Source organism: Pangasianodon hypophthalmus, chromosome 1 (assembly GCF_027358585.1).
Source record: "Pangasianodon hypophthalmus isolate fPanHyp1 chromosome 1, fPanHyp1.pri, whole genome shotgun sequence".
NCBI classification, from domain to species: domain Eukaryota; kingdom Metazoa; phylum Chordata; class Actinopteri; order Siluriformes; family Pangasiidae; genus Pangasianodon; species Pangasianodon hypophthalmus.
This window is the reverse complement of record NC_069710.1, coordinates 6,790,036-6,806,581: the sequence shown is the minus strand read 5'-3', so window position 1 is coordinate 6,806,581 and position 16,546 is coordinate 6,790,036. Positions and strand designations below refer to the sequence as shown.

General features: G+C 40.9%; 1 protein-coding gene across 1 annotated transcript in view; it reads right to left on the bottom strand.

Moving 5' to 3' along the window:
* reck (reversion-inducing-cysteine-rich protein with kazal motifs) overlaps positions 1–16,546 on the bottom strand; it is a 61,397-nt gene that overhangs the window by 5,138 nt on the left and 39,713 nt on the right. The window contains exons 11-19 of the mRNA XM_026914436.3: positions 14,601–14,813; positions 10,784–10,920; positions 10,554–10,694; positions 10,200–10,388; positions 8,721–8,843; positions 8,456–8,627; positions 4,048–4,243; positions 1,202–1,412; positions 1,006–1,079 (exon numbers count right to left, since the gene is read on the bottom strand). Coding sequence (XP_026770237.3) covers positions 1,006–1,079; positions 1,202–1,412; positions 4,048–4,243; positions 8,456–8,627; positions 8,721–8,843; positions 10,200–10,388; positions 10,554–10,694; positions 10,784–10,920; positions 14,601–14,813 — 1,456 coding nt within the window. The remainder of the gene's footprint in view (positions 1–1,005; positions 1,080–1,201; positions 1,413–4,047; positions 4,244–8,455; positions 8,628–8,720; positions 8,844–10,199; positions 10,389–10,553; positions 10,695–10,783; positions 10,921–14,600; positions 14,814–16,546) is intronic.

Below are 16,546 nucleotides of genomic sequence, written 5' to 3'. Positions count from 1 at the left end.
CATATTTTTAAGAAAATTATAAGAACTATGTTTTATGTTCTGAATGAAATAAGAGTAGTAGGCTAGCATTGAACTGGACAAAAACAGATTTTTTTTGCTTATCCTTTCAGAATACTAGATAGCGTGATATGTGCTATGTAAGGAATAAAAGATGTTGGGTGTGCTGTTATAGGAAAATAATCAATGATGCACTGGTGTGATGTGGAACAACATTCAGAATTACTCTTACCACACCTAAAGCTGATTATTTTCCAATCCTGAAGTATTTTAATATTGTTATGCAACAACAATTTGTCAATGAACACGCATAATTTTTATCCATTTATGGATACAGTTAAACAAACTGGTTGCTGATATCCCTTATATTATAACAACTATAAACAGTCAATTTTTTTTGAAAGACAAAGAAATGCATTATGTTACAGAGAAACCACAATGCACAAACTCTTCTCCGGAAGACTTTCCTGTGTCGGAAGACTTATACGTTATTAATTATAAGTTACTGACACTGGAGACTCCTTCCATAAATGTTAAATAATTGTCTCCTTACAGAAAATGTCACCACATCAACGATTAGATGTTTTTCTTTGCTAAATAACACCTTTTAATCTGTTTAGCATCAGTCATATATAGAGCGTCTGTTCCTGTGAATTAGATGTTACTATAGAAACAATAACATATTAGAACAAGTGCATTAATATAAACCTGTGACTTGCCTTGCAGTCTTGTATTCACCAGCGCTCTTGTATATTACTGAATATTACATTCATCTTCACTACCTGCTTTATAATCTAATAACTACTAAAATCCGACCTAATTTCGTCCACCTGCAAATTACATGCATAAAAATCCTCTTTGTCTATATGAGCAGATCAATAATCAGATAATAATCTCTTTAAAATTTGCTTTACTGGCAGATAAAAAAAAAAAAAAAGTTTCTTTGTGCAAAGTTTCTTTTGTGTGTTTCTTTGTGCAAAAAAAAATGAGCACAGAGAAGATAATTACCTTGGCAAAGACATTCATCTGCTGTTTATTCCAGAGGATCTGCAACATCCCGGCACACACAGGGCAACATGCACCTATACACACACCCACACACACACACACACACACACACACACACACACACACAGAGGGAATGGTCTAAGCATGCAGACACATGTGAGTTGTGTAAAGTTGAGAAAAGCAGAGTGTAACTCACCGGGTGGAGTGATGGGGTTACAGCCCGCAGCAGAGAGGGGAGGACAGGGCACGGCGTTACAGCCTGAATCAGACGGGAAACCTGACACAGAACCCAAAGCGTGGCAGCGTCCCTGATAATCCACAGCCACGCGGTCCGAAAACGCCTCACACACTGTGTTATACGTCTCACCGTTGTGCCCACACACTTCCCGAGTTACCCTGCAGGCGTCCTGTGTGCAAAACACACACACACATGGCATAACACAAAATATACATATTGCTCTTTGGTACGATGCGAGGCAGTGTTCAATGAATAATTTTATTTATTATTAATAATATTCACAATAAACAATTCTGCAGCTAGGCAACGTATTCTCTTAACAGTAAGCTTTGGTTGCTAAGCAACATTAGGGCAATAGACCTATGGCTTAAACGTAATGACTTTATTGGTTTGAAATCTGGAGCGTGATTACAGAATTCATCTATTGTGTTCAAGTCACATGTGTGTATATTAAGTATTTTACAACAGCTTTCAATGTGGCTCAGCCAATCAGATTTTAGAAACTACATTTTTATAATTAATAATTTTGCTCATTGCAAATGTAGGAATTTGTATAATGTGATGTTTAAAGCGTAAAAGTATTAGAAAATAAATTCAATTTCTGTTCATGACATATTTTGGTGCGCTCTGAAAAGGACAAAAATTGTAAGGCTAAATCCTAATTCTCGAGATATCGCACTAACGATAATCTCGGACGGACGCACGGACGGACAGCCCGAAGACATAACGCCTGCACCGCCTAGCGGCAGGAGCGAAAAGAGAAAGTAGAGCTAGCAGATGTTTCGTGTCATGCATCAGGTTACCGTATGTAATTGTGTATCATATGACGGTTAATATTAAATTAGGTTCTTTCATTATTTCCATGGCTTTCTTTCAATATAAATCATTGGTGGTGAAATTCACATAATGTGAAAAAACCCACAGTCTGGCAGATGCTGGATTTACCAGATAACCCAAACACAGAAAACTGAGCCTTGTGGTGCTAAATGCAACGAGTGTCTCTCTCTTTAAACATGATACCTAAGATTTGCTCATGCGCATATCCTCATTAACTGGCCTGCTTGCTTGCCGGTGGTGTTTTAATGAGCTGGTAATTGATCTAGCTGCTTTCCATGAGATCAGACCTTGGGGTGAGTTAGCAGGAGAAACCTGAGCGCCACAGGAAGCTTAAGTACTGACCATGAGTCTATTACCTTATCTCTCTAAGTGTAGCACAATAAGAGTGAGAAATTTAAATTTTAAGGATATAAAAGAGGCGCTGTGGTGGGATGTTTGTTTGGTAATGCGTGTCTGTGAACGTTTTCCTCTGAAACAGTCCAAGGTACACATCCTAAGGATAATTAATAATACGATACCCAGAATCTGAGCCTGCATATCACTGAACCCGCCGGTTCCCTGGTTCTTACCTGCTCTGTGCGTGTTTATAGGTTTATAGGTTATTTGTGTGTCTGTGTTAGTATAAATGCAGACAAACCCACACAGCTAGACAGAAAAATGTTCACCACACCTGCTAACCACACAGTGCCGACACTGAAAAATGCCCTGCACTCTTCCTGTAATGAAAGTTATGTTCATCATTAAACACAGTGCACCGGGTTGCCCCCGTGCTCAGGCTGCTGTTTATAGCTGCCGCTAAATGAATGGCTTTGGCCTCAGCAGACGGCAGTAGTTAATGTGGAGTCTTCTGACCCAGCTTCCTGGAGACTACAGCCTGAGCTCAGAGCATAAACACACACTGCTATTATTTGTACAAGACAGTGCCCTCTAGTGTCGCTTCAGAAAAATGACAGAACGGGGATCAGACTGGGATAAGTTATTCTCTACGTCAGATTATACAGTACAATAAAGAACCTCTTGAGCTGATTGAGCTGGAGTTAAAGGAAATTACTACATTCTGCTTGCATAATTATCTCTTTGTGTGCAATGGAGCTCAAAAATCAGGCGTGTCTGTGAATTCATGTATGCGGAAGAAGGCAGATAACGCTTTTTTCCCCCCCAAGTGTGTCCTCCAAGCTTCTTGTTTCTTGGAGGAAGCACATACTAGACTTCACCTTCCTTGCTTGGTAGATGTCGTGTGATAGGACAGCGCTAGCTAGTGGGCGGGACTTGGGAAATGATCAAATTGGGAGAAAATGGGAGCTATATTATGCTCTGCGTGTGTAACTCTGTGGCAGTTTGGATAAAAGGTTCACTCAAACACATCAAGTATCAGTACCAATATGAGACATTTAAACAGAAACACATAGCTACTTTACATCTACAAGGCTTTTTTTTATTTAGCTAATACTATAACTAATATAATTTATTCAGCTACTACTAAAACAACTCTTTTCAAATGATACTACTCAAACAGGATTAGATATTCTTGTCCATATTTACAGCATGCAGTAATGTCAAAAAGCGCACAATATAATATAAAGGACTGAGTAAATATGAGGCATTAGTTATTAAAGGGGCAGTCTGTAATTTTAGCTGCCTGTCAGGGAATCTTGCCCTTCTCCTCAACCCCATCTCCTTTGCTGAAATTATGTATGCTTTCTGAGTTGCCTTTAAGCAATAAGAGGCCACGCTGAGAAGGTGTGTCCTGGCTGAGGGCAGAACTAATTTCCAGGACAGAAAAAATACAAACAGAAGAAGGAATTGAAGAAAAAAACCAGCGAAATGAGCCGCATGGCATTATTGTGACTCAAAGCTTTTCTAATACGCCTTTGAAAGGATATTATTATAGTTCTCGAAACATGTCTGAAATAATAAACTGTACTAGTTTTTGTGCAAGTAATGGAGGTAAACAGAGATGTGTGTACCTGACAGTGACCCATGTATGCTAGGGTTTTGCCGCTCTGGTACAGCAGACACAAGTTGGTGTGCTCCATGTTGTCCGTGTCGCAGGCCGGATCCAGCTGGTTCGGGTCGCAGCCGGAAGGGCGGCCAACACACTGGTACTGCAGACACGGGTAGTCTGTCGTATTCGTCAGACACACACGTCGCTTAGGGATGCACCTGAGACAGCAAATATGAAATAATGCTAATGCAAGTCATCTGAAGTATACTGTACATTATAATAGACTTGCACTGATAAATGGCTCTGCAAGTAGAATAAGCAGATATTGAATGGCTAATTTATATTACAATGTCAATTTGAGAGAAGCTACTGCTTGCCCTGTGATACACACGGAGGTTGTCAGCTGTAACAGGAACTGAGTACTTACACAAAATAGTGTGTTTGTCTGTTTGTAGCATGTATGTATGACACTTCAAGTGGGACTGTATGGTATTAAGATGACATTTTACATGAACAGAGGGCAGGTTTGCTGTAGGTTATGTGCATGAGACCCAGGGTATGATGCTCTCTCTTCTCTAACTCAAACTCTAATCTATTAATATATTAAACCTCCTTATGGGTAGCACAGTGGGAAAGTTCTGCATGTTAACCCTGATCCATGTGGGTTTCTCCAGCTTCCTCCAACTTCCCAAAAAAATGGCCCTTAGGTGTGATTGAGTGTCTGAATATATGTTCAAGGTGTCCTGCGATGGACTGGCACCCCATCTATGGTGTATTCTCAACTCCCATGTTCCTGGGAAAAGCCCCGATTCAACCACAAACCTGACCAGGATATAATGGTTACTGAAAATGACTGAACGCAATGTTTTACTTTAAGGAGTCTTAATTATAAATATGTTCTTCTCCTGTATTTTGCAGACTGAGCAGGATCTTTGGAGATAAACACACAGATAAGAAGCAGATTGAACTAACACGATACTTAAAGTGTGAGTGAAAGAAGAGAAGTTGTGTTGTTTTGTGTATCCGGCTCTTTCCTTCCTCCTGCCTTTTTCATAACGTCTCTAATCCTGAGCTTTGAGCTGTGCTTTAGGGAATCAGGGAGAGAGTGCAGGAGAACAAGGCAGCAATGCATTTAAGTGTGAATATAAGTTATTATTGAATCTCCTTATATAATCCCTTTTCCTGTTCATTTCTGCAGGGCTGTGCTTTTTATTATTAAACTATAGAAAATATGGAATATTTACCAGAGTTTCCACTCACAACCTAAATGCTACACTGAGGTATCGCTCAGGATATAAACAGGACCACAGAAAGCTGAATGTAAAAAGTAAGGCAGAAAATTAGTTCCTGTGCCATGTGTATAGGAAGGACGCAGAAAAGAGCTGTTAATTTTAATACTGAACAAGTCACAGAAGAATTTCTAATAGAAAGAAAAAAAAAGGAAAATAATTTGACTATTTTTTCCCATCTCCCATATGGAGCATAAAGGTTGTAATGTGAAAAAACATTACAATTTGCTGGAAATATCTGAGATATTAGAAATGTATGAGAGCTTGGAGAGGTAGTTTGTCCAAATTTGTCCACTGTCCAGTGGGGTTAGTGTTATTTAGTGTTATGGCTGGGTATCATGTTAAAAAGACAGAGTTCTTCTGAAGTAGAAGTGAGTTCAGCAAGGTGGTGGAGGTTAAAGTGTAGTGATGGATCATATTACATAGCAGTTGTCTAACATAATAGGAATGGCAGCCAAATGTGGAGTAAATTTTAAACAGCTGAGATTTGATTTTTGTGGCAGACTCATTTGTTTTAAGTGCCCAAGCTGTCGGCCACATTGCAAGGCATTGCCAGACTCCGACCCATAATCAGATCAATCATTTAGGGGCCTGTGTTTCAAAACAGCGTATCAACTCTGCCGCCCTGTGGTAAGAAGCCAGACTACAGGTAGGATAGTAGGGATAGATATGGATACCATACGCCACATTATAAAAACTGAAATGGGAAAATAAGTATAAAATGCTTTCAAGGGCAATTACACGTCAATTAGTTCACAGTATCATGAATCAGAGTGAAACTTTTGCCCCAGGGGTATCTTTTGCCCCTGGGTGTGAATGTGTGTGCATTGTGCCCTGTGATAGACTGGCGTCCCATCCAGGGTGTATTCCCACAACATGCCCTGTGTTCCTGAGGTAGGCACTGAATCCACTGACCGAGATACACTGTATCCTGAAGAGAAACGGATGAATGAAGCGACCTGTGCTTTCAGTTTATTCTTAGGACTACAAGCAGCTCTTCATTTCAGACATAAGGCACTTGATCCATGGCAACCAGACTGTTTATGGACGTCAATGCATCAAGGTTAGCTCCATAAAAGCACCGCAACCGGGTTTTTAATAGCGAGGGTTTGCCATTTTATCATCTTGTTTACAAAAGAACAAACAATGGAATTACGTTCTCGCTTTGAACGCTGGGCCAGGGAGGGATGTTATAAAACAAGCTGTTGGGTGTTACATAAGACAGATTCCACAAGACATTTATTTCAGAGCAGGAGCGTTATTCAATGTGTTCAAGAGCTCTTTAAGACTTTGTTCTCTTCAAGTTGTTATAATATTGTTATAATAAGCAAGCAGTCTGGAGATACAATGAAAAATTGGTCAGAAGAGTTCAAGAGTCCAGATGCTTCATTAAGTACATTAACTGCAGAAAAATCGACTTTTGCTGAAGCGTGCATGGAGGAAGCACACAAAAGAAGCTTCGTATAAGTTGACAGAACTCGCATTAACAAGGTTAAACTTTCCACACTCCTGATTACTTTCCACATGATTACGACTAAAGGAGAAGCGTTAATAAAGGATCTTGGGTGACGCTCACTTGGGTTCTTTAATACTAAAGTGTTCACAACTCCAATTAGATTTCACACTAGTTTAACACTGCATCACTCACTCTGACAGTAGAAGACACATTAGCACATGGCTAATAGCCTACGTGAACTCATGGCGTCCCCAGAGGAGTCTGACACTCTTAAGCTTGAGGGCTTACGGCCCAGCGAGAGTATCCGGAGGAAGGATTACAACAACACACTCTCGCCACAAAATACCTCCAGGAAATATTAGCCTGGGCTGGAGGGGAATGCCTGAACATCACACCTGAATAAACAACACGGAGAAGCATGGGAAACCTGAAGGGGAAAAAAAAAAGATCTCTGGGGAGGAGGAAGTGCCATAAAATCACCAGGTGAAAAAAAAAAAAAAGGAAAACTTGATTACATGGAGTGCTTGGGACATTTTAATGCAACCATGCGTGGTATAGCGAGCGAACACGTCACTAACTACAATACAATGTTCCCAATACCAATCAATCGCCAAAAGAGGATCTGAAACTACATTTCAAGCTCTGATCTGTTCAACTCCAACCAGCCAAATTCAAAATACAGGCCAATATGCACATTCGGTAATGCAATCACTCAGATTCCATGTTCGTTTTGTTTGCCGTGTTAGTGTGAGGCGAGTGTGTGGAACTGACTCCTAAGCTTTGGCTTTGAGTGTCTGGAATCAGGGAATCGAATCCCGATATCTTTGAATGCTACTGAGTCAAAAATATTTGTTTAACTACTTAAAAGTTAACTCATTCAATAGCTTCACTGCATTTTCTATCAAATCCCTTTTTAGTCAAATGAAGTAGTGTGCCACAGCAATGAAATTTATTACATAGAAACTATTTTCATTATCAAATTTGATTGATGTTGTCGATTTGTTGTTGTAAGTATGGGCTAATTCATTATTGCCTTTTTGTTTTTGGGTCTGAAACACATAGCAGGGAGGAGCTGATCAGTGTAAGTACATAACATATCAATATTGTAATACATTTTTCATAACACAATCGAGCGTATCGTCAATAATTTTAACCCAAATGACTCCATTACTCACAGTAACGTAGCTGAGTGGATGTTAAAATGTACTTTGTACCAAATGTTTAACTTTAAATCATTTATCATGCAAATGCGGCATAACGGGTTTGCCAGTACTCTCTTAGCAAGTTGTATCATTTATAATAATAATAATAATAATGTGTGTATTTTGGCTCTTCCCTGATATTATAATTCTTTTATTCATGACTGTGAAACTTGATGGTCAAGATAACATATTTTTAAAAATAATTTTTAAATGATGAATTCATTTTCAATATGCGCATTATTATGTTCATGGTCGTGGCTTACTAGCATGTTTTTGGGAGTTGGGAGAAAACCAAGTTCCCTGGAGAAAATCCACACAGAAGCAGGTAGAACATGTGAAATTTTGCACAGATATTAAAACCGAGCTCAGGCTTCAAACGGGGATCTCCGAGCCTACATGCTGTGTCTGAATTTTTAATGATATCTAATGTAATTACAGACTGGGAGATGTGCCATCACCGCTCTGGGACAGTTCTGCTCTCACCTCTGGTTCCTCTGGCAGGGGTTGGGTGAGCAGGGTCCTGTGCTCCTGCAGGAGCCAAACACAAACTGATTGTCTTGGAAGCCCATGCAGCGTGCCACACAGGCACTGGGGTACGTGCGTCCATTACGGGCACACACTGGAACAAAATGATCGGGACAGCCACATGGAAGACCTGAGAGAGAGAGAAAAGGAGAAACAGAAGAAGTAATAGCAAGTAAACTGGAGGACTGAAAGACTGTAGGAGCAGTGAAACATACACACACACCTGTAAATGCTCGGCGGGGCTCGCCTGAGCTGTCTAGACTGGGGCACTGTGGTGGGAAGCAGACGGTTTCTCCAGCGTAGCAAAAGCAGGACTTACAGTCCACTGTGAAAGATGCTCCATGACCTGAAAAATACAATCAGGTTCAAGCTTCATAGACTTTTTTTTTTTTTCATGTCCTGTATTGCTATTTTTACTCATAAACTAATAATAATCTAAATCCTTTAATGTTTAATATTTACAGTAATGACTCCCACAACAACAATAAGATAGCTGTTTTCTATCTAGTCTAGTGCAAACGTAAGCAAAATTTTCAACCTATTTACTAGCTTAACAAGAAAAACCGCTTTAGCGGCTAAAAGCAAAGGAACCGATACATTCACCGATGTTACTGCATGGCCATGTGAAGCTGCTAACTGCTAACTCCCTGTAAAGTTGTTAGGATATCTGTGCCACAAACCTGCTCCAGCTTTTCCTTCAAACTCTATGCAATACATTTAATGGCACTCCACACAAACCCTCGTTATTATTAGTGGTATTTCAGTTTCCTTACATAATGCTCTTGTAGGCCTGGTCCGTCCTATGTCAAAATGAGGCCTAAGCCTTGCAGTGTTTTATTAAACAAATCTGTCATAAATAAGGCCAAAACGGCCAATCCACATAGAAGTCAAGTATGAAATAAGCATGGAAGTCATTCAGGTTCAAACCAACCACCATTTACAATACAATACAAAATGTACAATACAACACAGATGCTCATAAATAAAACTCTGGCTTCAATTACAAGAGACTGACCACTGCAATACTTGTATACTTCTCATAGGGCAATTCCTTGTTTTTTTAATGATAATAAATTCAATATTTAGTTGCATATTTATTTTACGTGTTTATGAGTGCTGTGCTTCCAGTATAACATCATTACTAATTTTCAGAAATGGTGGTTATTAAAAATATCAGGGCCTGCAGGTTAGATATTTCAGCTGTGTTTGTCAGTGACACTACACCACTAGGTGGCAGCCTCAAAAGGAGGATGTTACTCGAGGCAGTCGAATGCGTGAATCAATCATTTATGGCTCGTGCCAAGGAGGGGCAAGTCTCTCTAAAAGCTCCTCAGTGACATTTCAGGCTGTCCAAAAGGAGACCGCAGGAAGGAAATTCCAGCATGTGGTGGCTTTTACTCTTCTCCTTTAATGTAATGTTTTGCTAGGGGATTCTTTCAGACGAGCAAGACGGCTGAGGGCTGTGTTTGCTCTAGCCTTTGTTGTTTTTCCTTTGAATCCAAAGAGAACAAAGGCCTTTCTCCTTTAAATCAAGATAATTATTGTGTAATCATCACATGATTGCTCTCTGTTAACAATTACATACTCATTTTTCTGAAAACATTCACCATCTTGACAAAATTTCTGGGTTGGATGATGCATCATGATCGAGTAAAAACTTCACAACAAAAAGTTCAGATACAGCAAGTCTTCCACGTCTCACTTTTCCTCTGTCCTCCGACAGTGCAGGTCTTGGTGGTGTCGACGCAGGGCATCTCGGCGCAGTTTTCCAGACGGCCGCTCTGCCCGCAGGTGCACACCTCGTAACAGCCTGTCTGGCCGGTGCGCACTGGAACCTGGATCCGAGCCTCCATGTGCACTAGGAATTCGGAAGCTTCACCCAGTTTGCAGCCTGCCACCAGAGAGAATTCTCATTTTTATTTAAAGACATACCATAATCAGGCACTGGTGACCAACCAGTTAAAAAAGTAACCGAGAATAGAGAAATCCCACTTTTTTAAAGAATTTATTCCACAGTAGTGTCGAATGTTGGACAAATGATATAAAAACCAAGTACCAGGCACACAGAAGTAAGGCAGGCAGTCTTGTCCTGGGTGACAGCCCTTCCTGTTTACTTCACACAGATGGTTGCTGGGACATGGGTTGGGATTACAGGGATGGATCACCTCCTCGACGATGTTCTCAAAGGGACTAGGAGCTGTGGGAGCAAAAGGAATTGGATGTACAGATGAATTTCATGGTTATAAAGAGAAAAATAGAGCCGAAGCTGAAGGATTTAAGACTCACTGAGGTATCTCTGCAGAGGAATGCATCTCTCTGGGTCATCGGTAGGGGACAGAAGGCCACAGATCTGCTCTGGGGAGTGGCCTTCTGGGAAGCGTGAGAAGTCGCCGCAGTGGGTCAGGATGTCCACGCAGTCCGATCTGAAGGCAGACATGTAGAAATGAGATCTGAACAACATTATCAGCAGGGGAAAAAAAAAACTAGAGTGGAATTACTTCGTTTAACCTTGGGATCAAATGCATACCAGTGATTTGCTATTTTGAAACTTGGAAGAAGATACAACTGGTAAATATGGAAAGTACCGTATAAATTAGAACATAAAAAGGTCTCCATAGAGGATAAGACAAGTATGTAATTATTAAAGGTAAAAACTGTAATATAAAATCTTGTTTCAAGTATCTGCTGCAGAGAACGGAAGCACACCACTTCTCTGTGCTCCTGCCAGCTTGGCTTGTACACACAAACATACACACACACACACACACACACACACACACACACACACACACACACACACACCAGTACAGGCCTCTGCGTTCAGATGGAGGAGATGAAAGCACGCTTCCTGTTGACTGTATACACCATAAAACAGCCTCATTCTTGGAAACACACTGGAGATGTTTCTCTGCGCTGTATTCATCTGTCGTGAATGAGACCGTCCCAGAGTGACTCAACAAATTCGACATCCAGCAGTGAATTTTCCAATCCGGGCTACTTGCCGGTTGTTTTGTTATTCACCTTATTCTTATTGACATAAGAATGTGCAGAGCTTTGTTTCTTTGTCCAGTGTCAGACAACACATGTCTGCATTCTTCACACACATCTGGAATTCATGGAACAGAGCCACGTAGGTGAGGACTAAAAATATAATCCCATTGACTTATCCTGATACCTTTTTAGTTTCAACTGACCTTCACTAATCAGTTGGAGCCTTACAAAAAGATACTTAAATTGTACTACTGTGTACATACAGAGAAGTACACTAAGTATACTTAACTGTGCCTTCGATAGACAAGTGAAGTGAAGTGACTTGTGGCCAAGTATAGTGACCCATACTTGGAATTTGTGCTCTGCATTTAACCCATCCAAGTTCACACACACAGTAGTGAACACACACACATGGAGCAGTGGGCAGCCCTTTTTTTTTTCTTTTTTTTTTTGCTGCGGTACCCGGGGAGCAGTCGGGGGTTCGGTGCCTTGCTCAAGGGTCTCACCTCAGTCGTGGTATTGAGGGTGGGAGAGAGCGCTGGTCATTCACTCCCCCGACCTACAATCCCTGCCGGACCCGAGACTCGAACCCACAACCTTCAGGTTCACCCTCAGGTTGCAAGTCCGACACTCTATCCATTAGGCCACGACTGCCCCCAGACAAGCATGTGTGAGTATGCTTGAAGAGAAGTACACCAAGCTCCAGGAGACCTATTGGTCTTTCCTTTTCCCCAGTGGTTAAAGTGAGCCGGAACCATCCAGGACGGCATTCTGGGACCTTCGGTAACTTGGTGAGGGTACAAGTTTTAAGCTTGTACCTGTGGTGTGATGGACAGCAGGAACCAAACTAGTGGTCACTGCATCACAGAAATAATAAGGTCCAATCATGATGCAGGGGAAGAAGCAAGAGGCAATCATGTTTCATCTTTAACAGATGTTGTCCAGTTTATTATCTGATGCGAAATGTGCGAACACTGAGAGGCCAGAATGTATGCTCTTGTGTGGGATTTGGGTCCACTTATCTCCTCAGAGAGAAGAATCACTACAGATCAATACAAAGTTCTTCTGACTGATCACCTTTATCCTAAGAGGAAACATTTCTATCATGATGGAAGCGGTCTCTTCTAGGATGACTCCGCCCCCATCCACAGGGCATGAGGCCTCACTGAACGGTTTGAAGGACAGAGGATGAAAATAATGTATATCATACGCTATCTCAAACAGATCTCAACCCAGATGAACACCTATGGCAGATTTTGGAGTGACGTGTTAAACCGCGCTCTCCGCCACCGTTAACAAAACAACAACTGAGAAAATATCTTTTGGAAGAATGGTGATCATCAATCCAGTACAGTTCCAGAGACTTGTAGAATCTGTGCTAAGGTGCATTGAATCTGTTGTTGACCTTACCAAGACAATTCTTTTTTCTTTTAATTTGACACCCGTCTGTATGCACTTAACGCACATATAGTACACTTTACGGTAATAAAGGTGCTATAGTGCTCTGTATATTTCCATAAGCACAGCTCGGTTACTATAACAAGACAAGGGCATGTGTAGCTAAAACAAAGAATGAAAGTAAATTACCACTTACTGAAAAAATGGAGAATGGAAGCAGCTTAATCACTGTTTGCTAACCGACAATGAAAATATTTATTAAGACCCAGTGGGACACCAAATGTTATCCTGAAATACATATAATCATACCCCTGCATGGCCAGAACAATGCTGCTCATTTATCTACACGGATGACTAGTTTGTGAGGCTGCTGACTTTTTGACTGAGTCTGTACACTTTAGCTTCAGTCTTCAGTATCTAGGAGACCTTTCTGTCTGCTCCTTTCTAAAATTTAAGATGTTTTGTTCATCAAAATGACCATGAATTCCACATTGCAAACCTTCTACCCTTGTCTCTGGAAACTCTATAACTGACATGCTGGGTTTGAAACATTGTCAGATGTATCAACAGTAACGAAATGGACAAGGCTTAGCAAAATGTCAATAAGGGAAGGTAGAATCTGACAATTTTCCTAGCATGAACTCTCTGACAAACTTCAACGAAGCTCCAGTATGGAAGAATATGTGCTTGTCCACAAACTGTCAAGTGCTGACTGCTAGCAGACAGAGACACTGATGCGTGCTGGAACAGGTCAAAAGAGGAGGGATGCTGATGAATGATGGTGAGGTCACAGCCTGCCATCACTCACTGACATGGGCTTTTGTCCTGAGCTGCTGGAGTCAGGGTGTTTCTTGTCAAAAACATGAGCGAGAACATTCTAAGCTATTCTCCAGAACTGTTGCGTGAGGAGGACTAATCCTCGCAGTACTGGAGTGCAAGTGGGTGTCGAGGGACGGGCCGCTGATCGCCAAATGAGACTAGCTTTGGCTCAGAGTGTAAACACAGGTGTGATAAAATGCAAACAAATTCAGCCAGTGCTGCTCTCGCATGTGTGTGTGTGTGTGTGTGTGTGTGTGTGTGATGAAACTGTCAGGTGAAACATCTCTCTAGGCTTCCTGACAGCACTGTGCTGTATTCATCACGGTCATGGCTGTCAACTCCTACGTGCCTCTCTGATGCATGATGATTAGAATGTATGGTGACATGCTGAGATGAACTTGGATTTTCACTTGAAAGATTTTCAACTCAAACAACCTCAGAGCCTGGATTACTCCAGCAATCAGCCAACTTATTCCTTTATATTGTGTTAGGATTTGTTTCAAACAAAAAAAAAATCTTATTAGCAAATATTTCTTCGATTGTGTGATCAAGTGTTCGCTATTGCTGATTCTCTTTTAAAGGGTGCCATTAGTTCTGCAATGACTATACAACCACAGCACATTTTTTTTTTCTTAGTAAAGATAGCATCTCTGTTCAGAGAAATGGATTATCCACACTTACTGGTGGCTCCATTTATAATGGAATATATTGAACACAATATTGCAATTTCCTGTCAGTGTTACTTTGAACTTAACTTTATTAATACAGTTTTGGGAATACAGTTTAATACAGCAGCTCTTATGTTAATACGTTAAAATTAAAGTCAGCCTGAACCGAACATGGAAGGAAAAAAGAGACAGAACCAATATGTAGAGACTGGAAGTGGAATACGCACTTGCAGATGACGCTGCTTCTTGATTTGCTGTAGCAGGGTTTGATTTGGAGTGCGCAGGCCACAGCCTTCCACATCTCAGGCCGGCACTTCCTGATGTCCAACACTGGGATGTTCATCAGAGGCATCTTTATGGTTCCATTGGACCAAAGTTTGATGTCATTCATGGCGCCCTGGTCAGACTGGATGTTGCAACTCCGAAAGAGCTCAGTTGGCCTGAAAAAGATAACAGATTGACATTAGACTTTTTTCACTTAGTGAGTGAATCACTAATTTCACGTCTCAGTCTTTAGCATATAGTCCTTACAAGTCTCCCTCTCCTGACCATGACTGTTTAATATCCAAATTAAAAAAATGTTAAAAAGATGTCTTTGTCAGTGTTAATGGGATGTCTAGGTCTTGGCCAGAGTGAAAGCTCTTAGTACATTTCTAAGAAAACTATAAAAGCTATCACACTGAATTTGGGCCAAAAAAGTCATATTTAGGGGCCGAATCAAAGCAGACAAAAAACAGACCAAGAACAGCTTCTAAAGTCAGACCAAACTGGCTCAGAAATGGATCCCCATGGATGTCTTTATAATTGCACTATGCGGTGTCACCCAGATGACGACGGGTTCCCTTTTGAGTCTGGTTCCTCTCAAGGTTTCCTCGTATCTTCTCAGGGAGTTTTTCCTTGCCACCGTCGCCTCTGGCTTGCTCATTAGGGACAAATTCATACATTTAAAATGTATATCCTGAGTCTATATATTTCTGTAAAGCTGCTTCGTGGCAATGTCCATTGTTAAAAGTGCCATACAAATAAATTGAATTGAATTGAATGTGACTGATCAGTTGATGCTCACTGGTACCACTTTTTCACAACTGAAACATGCCCCCAAACCACACACCATTCAAGCCAGGCAGAAGGAGCTTTCAGAGAGAGCTGTGATTTCTTAACTAACCCACCAGAAGAAGCTCCTCTCATGTAGTTCCAGCACAGGTTCAGAGAATGATTTTTTTTTTATGTATGCATTGGTAGAACACTTTTCTGGCTTTCGCAGCAGAGCGAGTGTAGAAGCTTCTTGTTGGTCAGAGAAGGGTTTGTTTACAACACTTTTTAATGTTTTATTTGGGTGGAAGAGAGTGCATGAGTGTGAGCCCTTACCACTGAGGGGAGGAGGAGAGAGTGTGAGACCTCAAAACTGTTGGCTGGGATTTCTCTAGAGAACAGTTCTAATTACTCCGTTCCAAAAAAATTACTGTAACCGCCTGTACATGTTAGTTTTGTTTTCTAAAAGCAGATAAACATCTTTTTTGTAACACTAGCTCTCAGGATGTTACGCCTTACTGCCAGCAGTGGTCGTCCTGAGTTCTAACGTGACCTCTGACCCCGATTCCTGCTCACTTCCTCTCTTTGCGAATATAAGCTCACAGTTTTCAGTTGCGAAGTCTTGCCAATTATCTCGTTGCAACTTCTGAGCACTGTTTACGCCTTTCAGCCTTGAATGTTTCTAGAGCCTTTGCCTGTTCATTTGACTACTCTTTGGATTATCCTCTGATTCTGTTGTTTGATGCCTGATTGTGTTACCATTTTGGATTTTGAATTGCGTATTGCTCAATAAAACCTTCCTGTGTATGGATGCTAAACCTTCTCCTGAGACTAGTACATTACGTTATCAGATCAAAGCTACCTCAAAGTGTGAAACTATGTCTATTTCTTTGTGCTTAGCTAAAAAATAAGAACAATCCTTTAGTAAAACTTTCCAAGACAGATCACTTAGGGTGTTTACATATGATCACATATGCAACATTTAGTCAGTTTGAATTGAACCGGGGTGCATTTTCCCTGTTGGTGAGATTCTTTAGACAGGTGAGAACACAGAAATCACACTTGGTGCAGGCCAAAACAACTGGTCCGACACAGTCTGAGTGAAGTGGTTTCCTTTCAGTTCCAAGTGAGGTTTGATGTA